At 43.3% G+C, this 20581-nt stretch overlaps 1 protein-coding gene across 11 annotated transcripts in view; it reads right to left on the bottom strand.

Moving 5' to 3' along the window:
- Positions 1-20581, bottom strand: part of eps15l1a (epidermal growth factor receptor pathway substrate 15-like 1a) — a 332219-nt gene that overhangs the window by 259076 nt on the left and 52562 nt on the right. For 8 of the 11 annotated variants that reach the window (XR_010957886.1, XM_067968026.1, XM_067968036.1 and 5 more), the window contains exon 2: positions 4449-4490. Coding sequence is in view for 10 of the 11 variants with exons in the window: in XM_067968026.1 (XP_067824127.1) it covers positions 4449-4490 (42 nt within the window). In the remaining variant the exon portion in view is untranslated. Of the gene's footprint in view, positions 1-4448; positions 4491-7149; positions 7328-7414; positions 7541-8808; positions 8957-20581 lie in introns of those variants that run through there. The other 3 variants (XM_067968029.1, XM_067968031.1, XM_067968030.1) reach the window with 3 other exon arrangements.

Raw genomic sequence — 20581 nt, 5'->3', positions numbered from 1 at the left:
GCCCCTTAAGTTTAAGTTTTTAAACCTCTTGTTTTAGGGGCCCCACAGCTAAGAGTGCTTATAATGGGGCACCATATCAGGTACCAACATTGGCTTTAGATGGCTCACCCTTCAGCCGTCTCCCCTCCCTAGGTCAAAGTCTCCCAAGGTCAAGATCAGGATCAGAATCTTGAGTGGAGAGCAGATGACGCATGACTGCACCACAACTCATTACTGTAATGTTAGTGTGGGTAGTATTTACATGGTCTCAATGTAGTGCCAGTCTGAGCATGCCTATTTTATAAGGAATTCCAAGACCGTTCCATCTTTCTTCAATGCCACAATAAAAATTGTTTAATACTGGGCTGTTTACAGCCATCTGTTATGTATGTGTGGCTGAATACCTGATCAGATTATTGGTGACTTAAATTTCACTTCAAATAATCTATCCTTTCAATCATATTTTACCTCTGAATTTCTTCTTTTTGTAAAAAAAAATTTTTTTGTTATTTTCCACTTTTTAGTTACCCCTCCTGCTGGTTCCTCCTTTGACTTGGGGTCGATTTTTGTCTGATTTCACGCCTGTGAAGCATCTTGAGCCACTTTTCTACTTTAAAAGGTACTACATTAACGCAAGTTGTTGTTGCTATTGTTGAGTTTCCTTCCCTTCCTCCCCCACCCCCCCACACCCCCACCCCCAGAAATGCTGAAGCGACTGGAAGTAAACTGCTCCTAGATGTATGTCCATGGTGCTCTGTAACAGACTGCAGGCAATGCAGAGTTACCCCAAGTGACTGACTCACTGGTTTACCCTCTGCTTCATTATTCTCTACAGTGAAAGGGCTGGATGGGGTAAGGAAAGGGAGACAATGCTCAAACTTCCATTTGGCATCTCATCCGACCAATATCAGGAACATGGGAAATCTTGGCTTTGAGCGAGAAAGTGTTTAGGAGGTAGGAGAGTAGGGTTAAATGGTATGTACTCCAATTGGCAGGATGTGACTAGTGGTGCCCCTCAGGGATTTGTACTGGGGCCTCAGCAGTTCACTATGTTTATAAATGACTTGGGTGAAGGAAGAGAGCCGTATATCTAAATTTGCTGAAGAAATAAAACAAAAGTAGGTAATATTTAAAACGCTGATCAAGAGTGTCCAGAAGTATACTCCTCTAAAAAGCAAGAACAAACTAACCAATAATGGAACACCCTGGGTGAATAAAGAGAAGGGTAAAATTGAAACTGAAGAAAAAGTCATACACTAATTACATAGACAATAAAAGGAGAGGAAGACAAAAGGGAATATGAAGAGGTTAGGAACAAAGTCAAAAAAACAATTAGGAAAGCAAAGAGGAACTACAAGATTAAATTATCAAGGAATATAAAAAGAAATAGTAAAGTACTCTACAGACACATCAATAACAAAAGAAAAACCAGAACAGGGATAGGGCCACTAAGGCTCGCATACGATAAACTCACAGGTAATGACAGCAAAATGGCAGAAATGTTGAATTGTTACACAGTCTCCCTGGTAAGTACGGAGGCAAACAAGGTGGACAGGACATTAGAAGAAAAGATCGAAAAAAATATTAAAACATTTAAGATGGGGGGAGGGGGGGTGGAGATAATTGATAAACTAATCAAACTTAGGGAGGATAAGACCCTGGTCTGGATGGACTGCATCCGCAAATATTAAAAGAAGTTAGGGAGGAGATAGCAGAGGCACTACTTCATATGTATAAAAATTCATTATAAAAGGGAATAGTGCCAGAGGACTGGCAGACAGTTAATGTTATTCCTATATTTAAAAAGGGAGATAGAACAAGTCCAGGGAACTATAGACCAGTTAGCTTAACGTCGGTGGTAGGAAAGATAATGGAAGCTTTGCTCGAAGATGTAACAGAAAGACATCTAGAGAAAGAAAATATAATAGTCAGCACAATTTCAGAAGGGAAAGTCATGCTTGACCAACCTTATTGAATTATTTGAAGTAACAGAAAGAGTAGACGAGTAATGTAGATGTAATATATTTGGATTTTCAAAAGGCCTTCGATAAGGTACCGCATTGTCGACTCATGACTAAGGTCAGACCACGTGGAGTCAGGGGACAGGAAGCAGAATGGATAGTAAGGTGGCTACAAAACAGAGTAGGGGTTAAGGGTAGCTATGCAGACTGGCAAAAGGTGGGAATGGTTTTCCACAGGGATCGGTGCTGGGACCACTGTTGTTCACTATTTACATTAACGATTGGGTTCGGGAATCGGAAGAACAATTTCAAAATTTGCGGATGACACCAAATTGGGCAATGTGGTTAATACAAAAGGAAAAATGCAAGAGGACATTAATAAACTTGTACAATGAGCATGCAATTGGCAAATGAATTTCAATATAGATAAATGTGAAGTGGTGCATTTTGATAGGAAGAATAAGGAGGCCACATACTACTTGGATAAGAGTCCAGAACAGAGAGGATATACTTATCAGGAAAGATTAAATGGGCTGGGGCTCTTTCCTCTAGAAAAGAGAAGGCTATGGGGTGATCCGATAGAGGTCTTTAAGATAATGAAAGGGTTTGATAGAGTAGACATGGAGTCCTAAACTAGAGGTCATAAATATAAAATAGTCGCTTATAAATCCAATAGGGAACTCAGGAGAAACTTCTTTACCCAAAGAATGTTAAGAATGTGGAACGCGCTACCACAAGGACTGGTTCAGGCAAATAGCATAGATGCATTTAAGGGGAAGCTGGATAAGCACGAGGGAGAATGGAATAGAAGGGTGTATCCTGATAGGGTTAGATGAAATAGGGAGGGAGGAGGCTCGTGTGACACCTAAACGCTGGCATAGGCCAGTTGGGCCGAATGGCATGTTTCTGTGCTGTAGTTTCAATGTAACATCAAGTTAGGTGGCACAGTGAATAGTATAAATGGGAGCTGAAAGTTACAAAAGGACATTGACAAATTAAGCTTTTTTTTTAAATCATTCATGGGATGTGGGCGTTGCTGGCAAGGCCGGCATTTATTGCCCATCCCTAATTGCCCTTGAGAAGGTGATGGTGAGCCGCCTTCTTGAACCGCTGCAGTCCGCGTGGTGAAGGTTCTCCCACAGTGCTGTTAGGCAGGGAGTTCCAGGATTTTGACCCAGCGACGATGAAGGAACGGCGATATATTTCCAAGTCGGGATGGTGTGTGACTTGGAGGGGAACATGCAGGTGTTGATCCCATATGCCTGCTGCCCTTGTCCTTGTAGGTGGTAGAGGTCGCGGGTTTGGGAGGTGCTGTCGAAGAAGCCTTGGCGAGTTGCTGCAGTGCATCCTGTGGATGGTACACACTGCAGCCACTGTGCGCCGATGGTGGAGGGAGTGAATGTTTAGGGTGGTGGATGGGGTGCCAATCAAGCGGGCTGCTTTGTCCTGGATGGTGTCGAGCTTCTTGAGTGTTGTTGGAGCTGCACTCATCCAGGCAAGTGGAGAGTATTCCATCACACTCCTGACTTGCGCCTTGTAGGTGGTGGAAAGGCTTTGGGGAGTCAGGTGGTGAGTCACTCGCCGCAGAATACCCAGCCTCTGACCTGCTCTTGTAGTCACAGATTAAGTGAGTGGGCAAAACTGTGGCAGATGGAGTTCAATGTGGGTAAGTGTGAGGTCATCCACCCAAGATAGATAGATCAGAGTATTTTCGAAATGGTGAGAAGCTAGGAACTGTAGAGGAGCAGCGAGATTTAGGGGTCCAACTACGGAAATCATAAAAAGCTAGGGGAAAGGTACAAAAAATAATTTAAAAGGCTAATGAAATGTTAGCCTTTATCTCAAAGGGGCTAGAATACAAAGGGGTGGAAGTTACGTTAGTTACATAGACCCCATTTAGAGTACTGCTTTCAGTTCTGAGCACCGCAGTTCAGGAAGGATATATTGGCCTTGAAGGGGGTGCAGCACAGATTCACCAGAATGATACAGTGGTTAAAAGGGTTAAATTATGGATGCATAGAGCAGACTTGTATTCCCTTAAATATAGAAGATTAAGGGGTGATCTAATTGAGGTGTTCAAGATGATTAAGGGCATTGATACGGTAGAGAGAGAGAAACTATTTCCTCTGGTGAAAGAGTCCAGAACAAGAGGGTATAACCTTAAAATTAGAGCTAGGCCGTTCAGGAAGCACGTCTTCACACAAAGCATAGTAGAAATTTGGAACTTTCTCCCCCGAAAAGCTGTTGAGGCTGGGGTCAATTGAAAATTTCAAAACTGAGATTGACAGATTTTAGTTAGGCAAGGGTATTAAGGGTTACGGAACCAAGGCGGGTAGATGAAGATACAGATCAGCCACGATCTAATTGAGTGGCAGAGCAGGCTCAAAGGGCTGAATGGCCTACTCCTGTTCCACCAATTCAAGAACACAGTGCTTAGCATATTGTACTTCCCTGGTGACCGTTTTGCAGCTTCCAAAACAGTGTGGTTACCAAAGTAAAGCAGCTCACCTGCCGGTAGTAGGTCTCGTACATGGGGTTTCCACTGGAAAGCTGTGAGGGAAAGAAGAATACCAATAAACATTTGCCGATAAACTACCATCGGGGCTTCAAATCAAAATAAACACTATAACTCGTGCCAACCCTTCACAAAGATCATAGACCAACTGCAGTCTCTCAATTAATGAATTATTCAAATTAGTCACAGCTACATAAGGAGATGGGACAATGTCCTCAAACTAACGATGGTTGAAAAAAATCATGGGGTATCAGTAGACTTGATGCTCAACAAGTCCAACCAATGCAGAGCAATCAACAAAACTAATAGAATGTTTAACTATATTTAGCCAGTACGGTACAATAAAAGTTGGAGAAAGTCCTGTTCAAACCCTATAGTGCTGTGGTTAGAATGCTGATCTAATGTCAAGAGGTCTGAGTTATGAGGAAAAACAGGGAAAACATGAGCTTTTCAGCCTTGAAAGGAGATGACTGAGAGGTGATCTTGAGAGTAGAACAAGGGGACACAGGACCAAAATAGTTCAAGACAAATTTCACATGGATATCAGGAAGTTCATCACACAGCATGATCAACAAATGGAATGGACTTCAGGGTAGAGTAGTGCAGGTGAAAACCCTGGTATCATTTAAGAAATAATTAGACTTCAGGACTTTCTGGATAGGGGAATTAAGATGAGCTGAATGGCCTTCCATAATTATCTTGTGAAACTCCTCGCTAAGTGCCAGCTTAGTTCAATGGTAGCACTCTCAGCTCTGGGTCAGAAGATCATGGGTTCAAGCCAGACTGCAGGACATGAGCACATAATCTAAGCTGACACTTCAGTGCAGTACTGAGGGAATGCTGCATCGTCAGAGGTGCCGTCTTTCAGATGAGACGTTAAACCGAGATCCCAAATGACTGTTCAGGTGGATGTAAAAGATCCCACGGCACTATTCAAAAAGCAGGGAAGTTCTCCCCGGTGTCCCGGTCAACATTTATCCTTCAACCAACATCATTAAAGCAGATTAACTGGTCATTTATTTCATTGCTGTTTGTGTGACCTTGCTGTGCTAAATTTGGCTGCCTACATTTTGAAAAGAAATTCATTAGATATCAAGCGCTTTGGGACTTCTGGAGATGGTGAACAGTGCTATAAATATGCAAGTTCTTTTAACTGGGGTTGTTTAATTCTGCTTCTCCAAGTGACAGGATCTGGGCTTGCAGCAGAGATTTCCGACAGAGTAATTTCCCAATGTCAACCATGCCACCTCCTAGTGACCAGAATCAGTAGAGGCAATGGGGACAGCTCTTCAACACCTCCTCGTCTAAGGTGGTACATGGCAGAAGCTCCACAGAACACACAAAAAAAAGAAATTCTAATCAGTTACCAAAATCAAACACATCAAATGTCTCCAATTGATAGCTCAGGGAGAACTCAAGCAATGACAAGTTTCACAGATTCTCTCAATCTACAAGAGTTGGCATTTGAGCAAAATTTTAAGCACCCGCTATTAGAATTCAGGCCCTCTCCCAATTCACTATTCATGTCTATACCAAAAGACCTATTTACAACAGCAGACTTGCTTCTCCTAGGATCCAAAACTTATAACCTTAGGCATGGCCATGAATGAGACAAGTGCGCCACAGTACTCTTTTTGCCACAGTATTTGGTACTGGGCATTATGCAAGCTGCCCACTACGCACTCCTGGTCACTCCAAAAGATGGAAAAATGCCACACTGTCCAATCATAGCATTCAGGTTAAAATTACTAGTGACATTTATTTACAAGGGAGAGGATTATGCAGAAGCAACAGAATACAGCAAATAATCAGCAATGCACTGCTTGACTTGCACAATATTTTAAAGCAGGGCTGTCCAAGCTTTTTGTCCTCATGCACTGCAAAAGTGTGGCACCTCGGAGGCCATACATAAAACTTAAATCCGTGTTCCCATTAATATGCCCACATCTCAAGTTGCCAATACTAACATATCTTGGCATCCTGATTTGGGATTTATCTAAGCATTGCTGCTTTGTTGGTAGAACAGCCCCTCGCAAATCTCTAGACCCACAAAATTCTAACAGGATAAAGTGAGCAAGAAATACAAGCACAAATAGAATAGAGTCTCATGGACTTTGAGGGTCAGGTTACCAGGAATCAAGGTCCAATGTGGCACATGGGCTGCATTTTGGATACCCCTGCTTTAAGCTGTTTTAAAAATAATGACTTGTAAATTGCTCCAAGGGGCAAACGAGCAGTGCTCGCCGCTCATTAGATTTAAATTCAGTTACCGCGTACTTTTTGGCAGCAACTTCCTTGAACTGTGAGTTCATATAACATCAGCGTTCTTTCCCGGGCTGTGTGAGTGGTGAAAGGATCTCTAAGGCCCCTCAAACAATCAGCTTGAAGCAAGCCACGCTGTGAGAAGCAGGACGTGCAGTTCAGAAACAAACAGCGCAGACTAAAAATCTGGATGTACCCAATAAGGTATTATAAAATGGCATAGAGAAAGCGAAATAAAGGGAGGATAGAGTTAAAAAATGAAGGTAAAAGAGACAGTAGGAAAAGGTAAAAGAAAAATGTAACTTTTTTTAAACATTTAAATTTTTTTAAAAAAAATATCCAATAACTATTAAAATCAGGAGTAATGAGACTTCTCATTTTTACAAGTTAATTTTTTAGTGCCAGCGAGGTTGTTTGGCAATTAAGGCTTACCAGGCTGTTAAAACTTAAAAAGCTGAGGGTACCCGTTTTGTGGCGATATAAGTTAGTTTGTAGCTGAGCAGAACAGCAAGTTGGCGCTGGTCCATTGATTCTAATGATTGCAGCCGGCGATGTCCCTTTAAGGCAAAGCTGTCAGATCACCGGCGAACCAGGAAGATCAAGTACTGGATTTCCGCGTTTGACTGCGCATGTGTGGTCGCTCCAGAACTTGCTCTTCGATTTCGCCACTAATAATGGCAAGTGCTATTGGGCTCACCGTTATTTTGAAAGTAATTTCCAGCACAATAAGTCCCAACTCCGAATCCCTTTCAGAATCTTTTGACAGTGTTTGTTGAAAGTAAAGTGGGTGTTTCAGCTCGACAGAGCTCCCCCCACTGCCATAATGTAGATATCAGCAGGGAAACATGAAACTAACATCCCAAAATTGCTGTCCAGATATACTCTGTTTTCTTTGAAATATCTGTTATGACTGTGGGAGGAGCTCTGTCGAGCTGAAACACCCACTTTACTTTCAACAAACACTGTCAAAGGATTCTGAAAGATTTGGAATTGGGACATATTTTTAAAGACAGTTTAAAGCAGGGGTATCCAAAAGTTTCATATGAAGTAATAGAGATCTTGGGGTTTGAGGCATGATGGAGTTTGGTTTATATCACACCAACGAGACTACTAATGATTTCACGGATAGGTTTCTGAAACCATGCTCCATTTTAATTGAAAACTCAATTTTTGTTTCCTAAACAGCTGTCAAATAATCACCTTCAACTAAAATGAGAGCTTCACACAGATGAGAGCCAATTCCTACAGTATTTAAATACAACAGATGAGAACTATGAATATAAATTACAACTGAGTGTTACTTGGGGTTACGGGTTAAAGGTCATTGCTTGTCTTGCTTTAAAAAAAATGAACATCCAGTTCAATTTCAAAAATATCTTAAACACTGAATGCTAATAGTTCATTGTAAGGATTAACTGGGATGAATTACTAATTGACGCATGAATTATCAGCAGGGATGGTAATTAATGTGAACTATTTCGGTGATGCGCTCATTACAACTGGAAGCATTATTTCAACCCCTTAGCACCACTGAATTTAATAACCCCTGAGTCATCATCCCTGCAATAATTACAAAATGAACACATGATCAATAGATGAAAAACAGAATCATTATTTGATTTTTTAAAAAGCCTTAAAACACCAACACCCATCTTGATAAATATTATAGTGCCCCTCGCAGAGGCACTGAGGTGGCAATGGGTTGTGTTCAAGTGGAATGGGGATGATATAAAATTGAAGTACAAAGTTGCCACAGTTTAATGAAGGATCAACAGACATTAGTGGGGAGAGGAAGTAAACCAACATTCCCCTCTTCCATATTGCAATTTTCAATCTATGGCATTTAAAAAATTATGTACAGAACCTAAAATGTAGAATGCCAATGGCCAAATTCATCTCATTACAATATACAATGATTTTACTGCTGCTGTAATCCTCAGAGCTATGACCCTTTACTCAGGCATTCCACTCCTTATAGCTCGACCAGAAACTAGTCCAACACTTCAACTGAACAACTAGGACGCACAGCGGTCAAAAATACTGTAACAGCAAAAATAAAACCATCTTTCTGCTTACTCAACATGCACTTACATTGCACTGCATTCAACACAATCTTTACAAGTCTATCCCGGTCAAAATAAATCTTCAGTCTCTGCTGTACACAAAGGGATTTAGTCTATTTCATGCCTTGAATGTGTTTTTCTGAAATAATAGAAGACAACCAATTCAACTGCTGCCTTGTCTCATACTCTGGAGAATTGTCCCACGAAACAACACCGTCTGTTTCTCAACGATCAGCCTACCCGCCCCTGTTGGGTGGTAATCCCAGCTGCAGACTTTATACCAAACTTACTCTGACTACAAAGAGCATGCATGACAGAACTGCTCGCGCACTTCTGGGATTCAGTAAGCGAGTCAGATGCATTTCTGCTCTCTCTGACCAACATGCTCTTTCGCAAGCAGCCAGAAGGACAGCAGTTGTGTTAAATACATACACAGCACTAGTGAGATTTGCACTGCTGCCATTCCTCCTACTACAGTCTGCCCACATGGCATTAAAGGCACCTTGGCAATTGCTATCAGTTAAGAACACACCACCTTCCGTTTTACTAGTATCTTACACAGCCCCAACAAAATAAAATCAAACAGTTGCATCTGAGAAGGACATAGACGGAAACTGCTGTGGACCACTGATATCTTAATCTTTCTAGCAGGCTGTTTTAAGAAAACACATTTCTACATTTATTCAGAAGAGTGTTATTATTTTTGAAGTAGGATTTGAGGAAAAATTACCAGATGCTAAGCAGAGCCCCAGAAATTGTACAATTACTGTTATTCTTCGTATACACCTATTTTTCATGGTGAAATGGGTCCAAAATGCAGCTGTGCGTTAAGTGCAAGAAGCTTCCATGAAAACTGACTAAATTTACACCAAGGTCTTCCTCCGCAGAACAGGATGAAGATGTAGGAGGCTGCTTCTTGCACCGTGCAGAGTCACAGCATGGAGCTGTCTGGCCACAAATCTGATTCGTGGTCAAATGGCCTACAGGTGAAATTATTCTGTAGCCTTACAAATACACATATGTAAGGAATCTTACAACACCAGGTTATAGTCCAACAGTTTTATTTGAAAATCACAAGCTTTCGGAGGCTTTCTCCTTCATCAGGTGAGTATGGGATTCCATGGAAGGTACCGCATATATAGTCAGAGAACAATGCCTGGTGATTACAGATAATCTTTCCAACTGCCCGTTGTCAAGGCAATCAAGGAGTCGAATAGTGTTCAGACAGAGAGACATTACATACAGGACTACTGAATATACAAACGGTCTGAACCCAAAGACAGAGAGAGAGAGAGAGAGAGAGAGAGAGAGAGAGAGAGAGAGAGAGAGAACATCTGAAAGGAAGAGAGAGAGTGAGAGAGAATGACAAGTTGTATTAAAAACAACTTTTTTTGCTGGTGGAGTTATGTGTAGATCCCGGTTGAGGATGTCCTCATGGGTGCGGAACTTGGCTATCAATTTCTGCTCGACGATTTTGCGTTGTCGTGTGTCTCGAAGGCCGCCTTGGAGAACGCTTACCCGAAGATCGGTGGCTGAATGTCCTTGACTGCTGAAGTGTTCCCCGACTGGGAGGGATCCCTCCTGTCTGGCGATTGTTGCGCGGTGTCCGTTCATCCGTTGTCGCAGTGTCTGCATGGTCTCGCCAATGTACCATGCTCTGGGGCATCCTTTCCTGCAACGTATGAGGGAGACAACGTTGGCCGAGTCACAGGAGTATGAACCATGTACCTGGTGGGTGGTGTCCTCTCGTGTGATGGTGGTATCTGTGTCAATGATCTGGCATGTCTTGCAGAGGTTGCCGTGGCAGGGTTGTGTGGTGTCGTGGACGCTGTTCTCCTGAAAGCTGGGTAATTTGCTGCGAACGATGGTCTGTTTGAGGTTGGGTGGCTGTTTGAAGGCGAGTAGTGGAGGCGTGGGGATGGCCTTAGCAAGGTGTTCGTCGTCATCGATGACATGTTGAAGGATGTGGAGAACATGGCGTAGTTTCTCCGCTCCGGGGAAGTACTGGACGACGAAGGGTGCTCTGTTGGTTGCGTCCCGTGTTTGTCTTCTGAGGAGGTCTGCGCGATTTTTCGCTGGAGTCGAGCGTCATATCCCGTTCTTACGAGGGCGTCTTTCAGCGTCTGTAGGTGTCCATCGCATTCCTCCTCGTCTGAGGAGATCCTGTGTATTCGCAGGGCATGTCCATAGGGGATGGCCTCTTTGACGTGGTTAGGGTGGAAGCTGGAAAAGTGGAGCATCGTGAGGTTGTCCGTGGGCTTGCGGTAAAGTGAGGTGCTGAGGTGCCCGTCTTTGATGGAGATTCGTGTGTCCAAGAAAGAAACCGATTCTGAGGAGTAGTCCATGGTGAGTTTGATGGTGGGATGGAACTTGTTGATGTTATCGTGTAGTCTCTTCAGTGATTCTTCGCCGTGGGTCCATAGGAAGAAAATGTCGTCGATGTATCTGGTGTATAGTGTTGGTTGGAGGTCCTGTGCAGTGAAGAAGTCGTGCTCGAACTTGTGCATGAAAATGTTGGTGTATTGGGGTGCGGATTTGGTCCCCATGGCTGTTCCGTGTGTTTGGGTAAAGAACTGGTTATCGAAGGTGAAGACATTGTGATCCAGGATGAAGCGGATGAGTTGTAGGATGGCATCTGGAGATTGGCTGTTGGCATCTAAAGGCGACAACAGACTGCTGAAGAGAAGATGAACGCAGCAGAGGTTTCATACCTCCTATTGGGAAGGAAAATTGGGTGGGGGGAGAGTCATCACTAGGCTGCTGCTCTCGCACGTCCTGGGAGATGGCTGTTGTGGTCGAGGCCTGGGTGCTGGTTGCCACACGGGTGGTGAATGGAGCAGGGAAAGTTATCTTAAAACTGGTATTGGATAAATGTTCCAAATATCTCGCACCACAACTTCAACAAATTATCGAAACTGGCACTACTGAGGCTGCATTGTTAGAGGTGCCATTCTTCAGATCAGATGGTTAACCAAAGTCTTGTCTTCCTGTTCAGTATTGCACCACGGAATCAACCAACTTCACTATAGTGTTGCCATGCGCAGCCAACGCCAATAGTTTGAAGCTGATAATTTTTTTTTAAAAAGGGAAAACAGCACCATGTGAAAAATTACCTCTGACATTGCAAAGTGCAACACAGAAGACTGAATGACCGGTGACCCTGATGGATGAGTGGGTTAAGGAGAACTGGAGTCAGTCCAGAGGAAGGATATTTCAATTGGCTGAACATTCATAATGCATACTGATGTAGACTGAGCAGTCGGCATCTAAAGTACCGCATACCGCAAATCCAACATCTTTGAAAGTAACAATAAAATGTAAATAATTTCACAAGCACAAGATAGATTCTGATGTAGAAGCCCCATCAGATCTAATCTTTCCAGAATATCAATCCATTACAGCTTTATTGTGCAACCAAACTAAACAGAACCTCGATTATCCAAAGTATTTTCCTTGTGTCACGCATCGCATGGCAACCAGCTTCCAGGCCTCTGCCAATACCACTCTACAACCAGTCGCAAGGACGTGTGCGAGAGCAGCCGAGGTATGACTCTCTCTTCCCCTCTCTCCCTCCAGACATCCCTCTCTCGGGGGAAGCACACAGCTTCTGCCCATGGAAGCACAGCCGAGGTTAGGAACTTGACACAAGTGATCGCATGCGCAATTGGAACTTCAAACCTGACCACACTGAATGATTAAGAACACAGGAACAGGAGTAGGCCATTCAATCTCTCGAGCCTGTTCTGCCATTTAATTAGGTCATGGGTGATCTGTACCTCAACTCCATTGCCCCATATCCCTTGATACCCATGCCCAACAAAAGTCTACTGATCTCAGGATTGAAAATTTAAATTGACCCATTGATTTTGCTATCACTGTTCCAAATTTGAGAGGGAACTTGTAGTGATTATCACGAAATACTACTCTAGACTGTTAACTACAATACTTGTGGTTCTGGTACTGACTTTTGGCACAGATCAGAGTACATTCATTTCAGTGCACTACTGAAGGAGTGCGGCACAGTTGGAAATAGCGTCCGTCAGTTGAGACGTTAAACCGTTTTCTTGCTCAGGTGGACGTAAACGGTCCATGGCAACATTTGAAGAGCTGGGGAGTTCTCCCAGTATCCCAGCCAACATTTGTCCCTCAACCAACACCACTAGAACAGATTATCTAGTCATTTATCTCCCTGATTTTTATGGGACCTTGTGTGCAAATTAGCTGCACCATCTGCCTACGGTGCAACAGTGACTATACTTAAAAAATATTTGATTGGCTGTGAATCAATTTGGAATGGCCCGAGGCTGTGATAGGGGCTATACAAATGCAAGGTCAATCTTCCTTTCATTTTCAGAAAAAATCCAGGGTCAGTTGAATAGAACTCCCTACATAAGTTTCAGGTAAATTGTGATCAAGTTTATTGATGTTTTGAAATACAGGATCAACAAACTCTTGCAATTTTAAAATAATTTGTCTAAAAACATGGCAGTGGACACACATACTTGCCATTATTCTTGCATACAAGAATCTTTGGCTTGCAAGCCCAAAAATCCTAGCAATACAGTTTCAGAAAGAAAAAAGAATATTTACTGTATACTGCTAATTCAAAGTAGTTTAAGCAATAATAAAACTTGAATTATTCAATAATTTGAATTAAGCTATGTAAATAATACAAAGTGGAAATTCAATGTTAAAAAATTGAATCTGAAAATTTGATTTAAGGGACTTTGAACTTAAGACTATGTAGCACATCAAAATATTTCAAAGCACTTCACATATAATAAATCTTAAAGTGCAGTGACTTACGTAGGCAAACATGATGGCTATTTTGTGCACGGGATCCCACAAATAGCGTTGAGATGAGTAACTGGATAATCTGTTTTTAGTGGTGTTGATGGAAAGAGGAACATTGACCAGACCACCGGGAGAACTCGTGGAGCAAGTTCCAGCATTCACACGAGCTCAGTGAAACTCGGAAATCCAGAACATGCTCCTACGGTTCATCGGCGATATGACAGCTTTGAATTAAAGGGGCATCCATAGAACCATAGAAAAGATACAGCACAGAAGGGGGCCATTCAGCCCATCATGTCCGCACCCGCTCGAAGAACAACCAGCTGCCCATTTTAATCCCACCTTCCAGCACCTGGTCTGTAGCCCTGCAGCTAACAGCACTTTAGATGCAGGTCTAGGTACTTTTTTTTTAAAAAAGTGAGAGTCTCTGCTTCCACCACCAATTCAGGAAGCGAATTCCATAAGCCCACCATCCTCTGGGTAAAAAGGTTTTTCCTCATGTCCCCTCTAATCCTTCCGCCAATCAGCTTAAATCTATGTCCTCCAGTTCTTGAACTCTCCGCTAGGGGAAACAGGTACTTTCTATTTACTCTATCTGGGCCCCTCATAATTTTGTACACCTGAATCAAGTCTCCCCTCAGCCTCCTCTGCTCCAAGGAAAACAATCACAGCCGATCCAATCTCTCCTCGTAGCTGCAATTTTCAAGCCCTGGCAACATTCTTGTAAATCTTCTCTGCACTCTCTCCAGAGTAATTACATCCTCCCTGTAATGTGGTGACCAGAACTGCGCACAATACTCCAGCTGTAGCCTTACCGGCCTTTTATACAGTTCCATCATTACATCCCTGCTTTTGTATTCTATACCTTGGCGGAGCATTCCGTATGCCTTCTTCACAACCTTATCTACCTGTACTGCCACCTTCAGGGACCTGTGCACATGCACTCCAAGGTTTCTCACGTCCTCGACCCCTCTCAATATATTCCCGTTGACTGCCTATTCCCTTTTACTGTTTGCCCTCCGAGTGCATTACCTCACACTTCTCCGGGTTGAACTCCATTTGCCACTTTTCCGCCCACTCCACCAACCCATTGATATCTTCTTGGAGTCTACAGCTATCCTCTTCACTATCAACTACACGGCCAATTTTTGTGTCGTCTGTAAATTTGCCAATCATGCCCCCTACATTCAAGTCCAAATCATTAATATGTACCACAAACAGCAAGGGACCCAACACTGAGCCCTGTGGCACACCACTGGAAACGGATTTCCATTCGCAAAGACATCCATCGACTTTTACCCTTTGTTTCCTGTTACTGAGCCAATTTAGGATCAAATTCGCCACATTTCCCTGTATCCCATGTGCTTTTACCTTTCTGACCAGTCTGCCATGTGGGACCTTGTCAAATGCCTTACTAAAATCTATGTAGACAACATCCACAGCACTACCCTCATCAATCCTCCTTGTCACTTCCTCAAAGAATTCAATCAGATTTGTAAGGCATGACCTTCCCTGAACAAATCCATGCTGACTATCCCTGATTAAACCATGCCTTTCCAAGTTTATCCTATCTCTCACTATCACCCGCTGCAATCTGTGAGATCGTTGAACCAGGGACAACTTGCTCATCTGCCCACGGCACATGGATCCACACTTTAAGTCCTGATCCCCTTTGCTGTAAATACTTCACTTCTTGCTTTGTTTCCTTCCTTATGAAGCTCTGGCAGAAAATGCTATTTAAAATAATCAATAATTTATGCTCACAGGAAAATATCCTTCCACAAGGATGCGTTTTGTTTAGCCATTTAAATTATTTTTACATGGTAGACTACATGAGAACTGCAAAACAATATAGAAGCCGCAGGCTCAGCAACCCCACAGGAACCCAGTGCGCACCACTGCCTCTGTACTGAATGAAACATCATCCTCTGGAGAACCATGGCAGTCCTTCCAGACCTGCATAAATAGAATGCTGAATACTATGGAGGGAACTGCAAGCTGGCAATTCAATTAAGAAATTCTAAGGATACCATACATTGAAAAACACAGTTAATAAGTTGTAATAAGCCGCAGCTAACGCTAGGCTCTTCTCCGCTTCCTATTCGAGGAAATGCACCCAGTAAAGACCGCAGTAAGTTAGTGGGTTCGTATAACTCCATGGAGCGGTGAGAACTGTTGGTTTACCGCTCCGAGCGATTTCTGTCCCAATACGTACCTTCATTCACTAAGAAAATGAAATGAAATACAAATAAAAGTCCCTGCACAATGAGGCAGTATCTTGCACCAGGCTTTGTCCCCTACAAATTATATGTGTACACAAAATGGACATTCCACTGTAGTTTATTATGCTGCTGTGGTCCATAATGTTAACACTCAACACTCCACATTCCACACTCCTTACAAAGTGGATCATTTCACCTGCTCCCTCCACTAAATAAATTAACAGTATTTTTCCGCCAACCAAAAAAAAATTGATGCAAGCTTATCCATCAAGGAGCAGCTGGATGCAGGAGTCACTCACCAAAACCACAAAAGTTCATATGTGATTTCTAATTGGTTCCAATGATATCTAATACAATTTCTTTTTCAATGGACATGTCAAACCAGCAGAAAGAATTTTGAGTACCCAGTGTCAGTCATTCCCAAGTCAGATACAGTACAAATCAGATGCAGAATAAGACTCCCCCCACTGTAACACAGGCCAGATACACAGCAAAGTGCCCTCTACTCTGCTCACAATGTATGTTGACTCCAATCTTAGACATCAATCACAATTGCACCAGTTTCCTACACCAGCCATCCATATTGTCATTCTATGAGATTGTCCATCTAGTCCCAAATTATGGACAGTTTCTATTCCAGTCAACTAGTAGTGGCTTTGAGACTGGCCAAATTACTTTCAGCTAGTATTTCTATATTCACCAGACGAGAGAATTTGCATCCTATAAGTCAGAGTTGAATTCTAATCTACATTACATAGGAGAAAGGACAGTGTTGTGGCCTGTGATACCACCCAGTCTCATCCCCCACCAAAATCCATGCAAATTCTTCAACTCTCGCTTGTCCTTGGTATTTTGATTTGAAAATAAACCCACCATCTGCCCACAATCTTTTTCTTTAAGCAGCAAATCTAAACTGTTTTGAGTAAATAGATATGAGAAAATTCTCCTTAGCAACCACAGCAATAAGATAAAACATTACTGACCCCATGAGTCACATCAGCCAAGGTAATCCTAGAAAGAACATTCCATTGAAAGAGTTTCTACTATGCAAGCTGCTAAACAAAACAACTTACAGCGTCTTTAACATAGTAAAACATCCCAAGGCACTTCCCAGGAGCGATCAAACAAAATTTCACACTGAGCCACATAAGGAGGTATTAGGACAGATGACCAAAAGCTCGGTCAAAGGGGTAGGTTTTAAGGAGCGTCTTAAAATGAGAGAGATGTAGAGAGGCGGAGAGATTTAGGGAGGGAATTCCAGAGCTTAGGGCCTAAGCGGCTGAAGGCACAGCCGCCAATGGTGGAACGATTAAAATCAGGGATGTGCAACAGGCAAGAAATGGAGGAGCGCAGAGATCTCAAAGGGTTGTAAGGCTGGAGGATGTTAGAGATAGGGAGGGGGCGAGGCCATGGAGGGATTTTAAAATAGAGGGGTTCCCGGACCAGGGAACGAAGTTTATACTAGGGACCAAAAACAATGGCTTCAGTCTTCCCATTATTTAGTTGGAGGAAATCTTTGTTCATCCAGCACTGGATGTTGGACAAGCAATGTGACAAATGAGAGACAGTGGAGGGGTCGAGGGAAGTGGTTGAGATGTACAGCTGGGTGTCGTCAGCATACATGTGGAATCTGACGTGGTTTCGGATGATGTCGCCAAGGCGCAGCATGTAGATGAGAAACAGAAAAGGGGCAAGGATAGAGCCTTGGGGGATTACAGAGGTAACGGTGCGGGAGTGGGAAGAGAAGCCATTGCAGGTGATTTGCTGGCTACAACTGAATAGATAAGAATGGAACCAGGCAACGCAGTCCCACCCAGCTGGACGACAGAGGGGAAGTGTTGGAAGAGGATGGTGTGGTCAACCCTGTCAAAGGCTGCAGACAGGTCGAGAAGGATGAGGAGGGATAGTTTACCACGGTCACAGTCACATAGGATGTCATTTGTGACGTTGATAAGGGCCGTAACAGTACTGTGGCGGGGCGGAAACCTAATTGGAGGGGTTCAAACAGAGTTGCAGGAAAGATGGGCACGGATTTGGGAGGCGACATGTTCAAGGACTTGAGAGGAAAGAGAGGTTGGAGATGAGGCGGTAGTTTGAAAGGACAGAGGGGTCAAGGGTGGGTTTTTTGAGGGGGGGTGATGACGGCAGATTTGAAGGAGAGGGGGCAGTACCTGAGGAGAGGGAACTGTTAACAGTATCAGCTAACATGGGGGCCAAGAAGGGAAGTTCGGTGGTCAGCAGTTTAGTGGGAATAGGGTCGAGGGAGCAGGAGGTGGGTCTCATGGTCAAGATGAGCTCAGAGAGGGCTTGAGGGGAGATAGGAGAGAAACTAGAGAAAGATGTGAGTTCAGGGCTAGGGCAGGGGAGAACCGTGGGGGAAGTATGGCTTGGTGGGCTAGGGGGAGGGAGGGAAGCAGCAGAGGCAGCTGAACGGATGGACTCAATCTTAGTGACAAAGTAGTCCATGAGCTCCTCAGACTTTTCATTGGAGGTGAGGGTGAGGGTGGAGGGAGCAGGGGAGAGGGGGTGGGGGGGGGGGGGGGGAGCAGAGTACCTGAGAGGGGAGAAATGAAAGAAGGCATGGCAACAGGAAAGAGGGGCCTGGGAGGAGTAAAGAGAAAAGAAAAAAGGGGAAATAGAAGCGATCTGGCTCGGGTCCGGAGCGGCAGCCAAAACACGTATGCAAATGGACACAGAGAAACTCAGGTTACATAGGCGTGGTTACATAGCAAGATTGGGATAGATATGTCCTGGTAATAAACAAAGAATAGAGAGGAGACAATAGGAGGGAGTCCAAGGTTAAAGTCAGAAATCCCGCGGTGGGATAAAGTTGAAGTAGATAGGGTGGCGTCAGCTTGGAGCATCGACGAACTGATGAAGAGGTTCGGAGACAGGTGTGGAGGGCGAGTGAGTCCAGAAGCTATTTGAAGGGTAGAGTATCGGAGGACGCACTGATAGAAGTATATCCGTGGGAAGGAAGAGCCAGGAGGTGTGCAGAATCAAACACAGGGCAAGAAAAGTGAAAACAAAGTCCAAACAAGCGAAATAAGGAGATGAATATGAAGTAATTACCCAGTGACCTGAATCAAAGTAATGGATCAAATCATCGAATATTGGCCAGGACTATGCTACAGACTTCAGGTTAGTGGCTGTGTTGTAACAAGAGTCACAGAACCCGGCGATATAATCTACACTACAAAGGACACAAAAACGTAAAATGCGGCAGGGGACAAAGATTATACAACAGTTCCAATCCCTTATGTCACATATCATATGCAATCCTAATTTGAGTCATTCGTCTTTGCGAAGTGAAAGTCAACCTTCCTCTCGAACTCTTGAAATGCTGCTCTTTAGTTATTTTCTCTCTCACACTGCACATCGTTTGTGTTGAGGGGATGTTAATACTAGGGGGTGTTGATGTTAACGCTAATACTATTCTGTAACAAAATGCTTCACCTGGAAACTCAGATTTTTTTTTTAATGATTTTAAGATCATATTCTAGGTCACTTATAATGAAGAACGAAGCAGTCCCACACATAACCGCACAGTGAACCCGGGGACAGAGTGCTGCCGAGGGATAGCACACTCTTCTTCCATATTTAGGACCACAGCTGAAAAAGACTGGTGGGCTGCAAACTGGAATGTCTTACTAAATATGAGTTTGGGGTCATCTCAACTCAGTTCCCAGAAAGTGTGGCTCCATCGCACAAAACTGGTCAAATGGATAGGTTCACACAAAAAAAAAATAGAATGGAAATGGGGAAATGGGAAATGGAAATGTCACATTGGCACCTTCTATGGTTGCAGTTAAGGCCTATCACTAGGAGCAAAGAAGGTGGCGAAGCTTTACCCTTTTCTCCATACCTGAGCTGGGAGATTTGGTGCTGACATTTGGTGCCTCCAGCACCAACCTTCCTCACCTTGAAGGTCACAAAAAAAACATCTGCACAATGAACTTCATTTTGCTTCATCAACAATTGACAAGAATTTCTTTCACGTGTTAAATTTATCAAAGTCAAATACCTACTATGACCTTGCTCACAGAAGTAACAGAGGAATTTCTACCTACATAGATTTTGTATGGAGGTTACACAGCTAACCAGAATGACACCAATAATTCACTCCAGATACTAGTCTAAGGCTTGCTGCATTTACACTTCTACCCAAAATAACTGCAACAGGCTTGGAGGTAGTTTCCCTAGAATCTAATCTTATCAGATCAGGGTGCCAACTTTTTTTGTATTCTTCGAGTGACTAGTATAAATACAGGTTCCACACCACATACAGGTTGCTCAAGACATAAAGTGCAGATTTTTTAAAACTATGATAATCGCACTAGTTACATTTCACCAAAACTGAGAACGTATAATAGCCAGATGTGTGATTTTTTAGGGTATTGTTGGCAGGGGGGGGGGGGGGGGGGGGAAGACGAATCTACATTGTCACGTTCACTACTTCAAATGAAACAGATTAAACAGCTGCTTATTATAATGAAACCACGTGCAACAGCAAAATACTTGCCAACAGGAAAAATGGAACAGAAAGGCCTGATGGCCCTCATGGATCTTAGACAATGGAGTGGGATTGTAGAGCTCTCCTAATTCATTGGAGTCCCAGTGATTCTTTGCTGTTGGATTATCCAACAACAGCGAATCAACAACAGCTTGCATTTATATAGCACCTTTAACGTAGTAAAACGTCCCAAGGTGCTTCACAGGATCATAATTATATAACAACTGACACCAATCCAAAGGAAGAGACATTACGTCAAAAGCCGAGTTAAA

The sequence above is a fragment of the Heptranchias perlo genome, chromosome 29 (assembly GCF_035084215.1).
Source record: "Heptranchias perlo isolate sHepPer1 chromosome 29, sHepPer1.hap1, whole genome shotgun sequence".
Classification (NCBI taxonomy): Eukaryota; Metazoa; Chordata; class Chondrichthyes; order Hexanchiformes; family Hexanchidae; genus Heptranchias; species Heptranchias perlo.
This window is presented reverse-complemented; position numbering and strand designations above follow the sequence as displayed.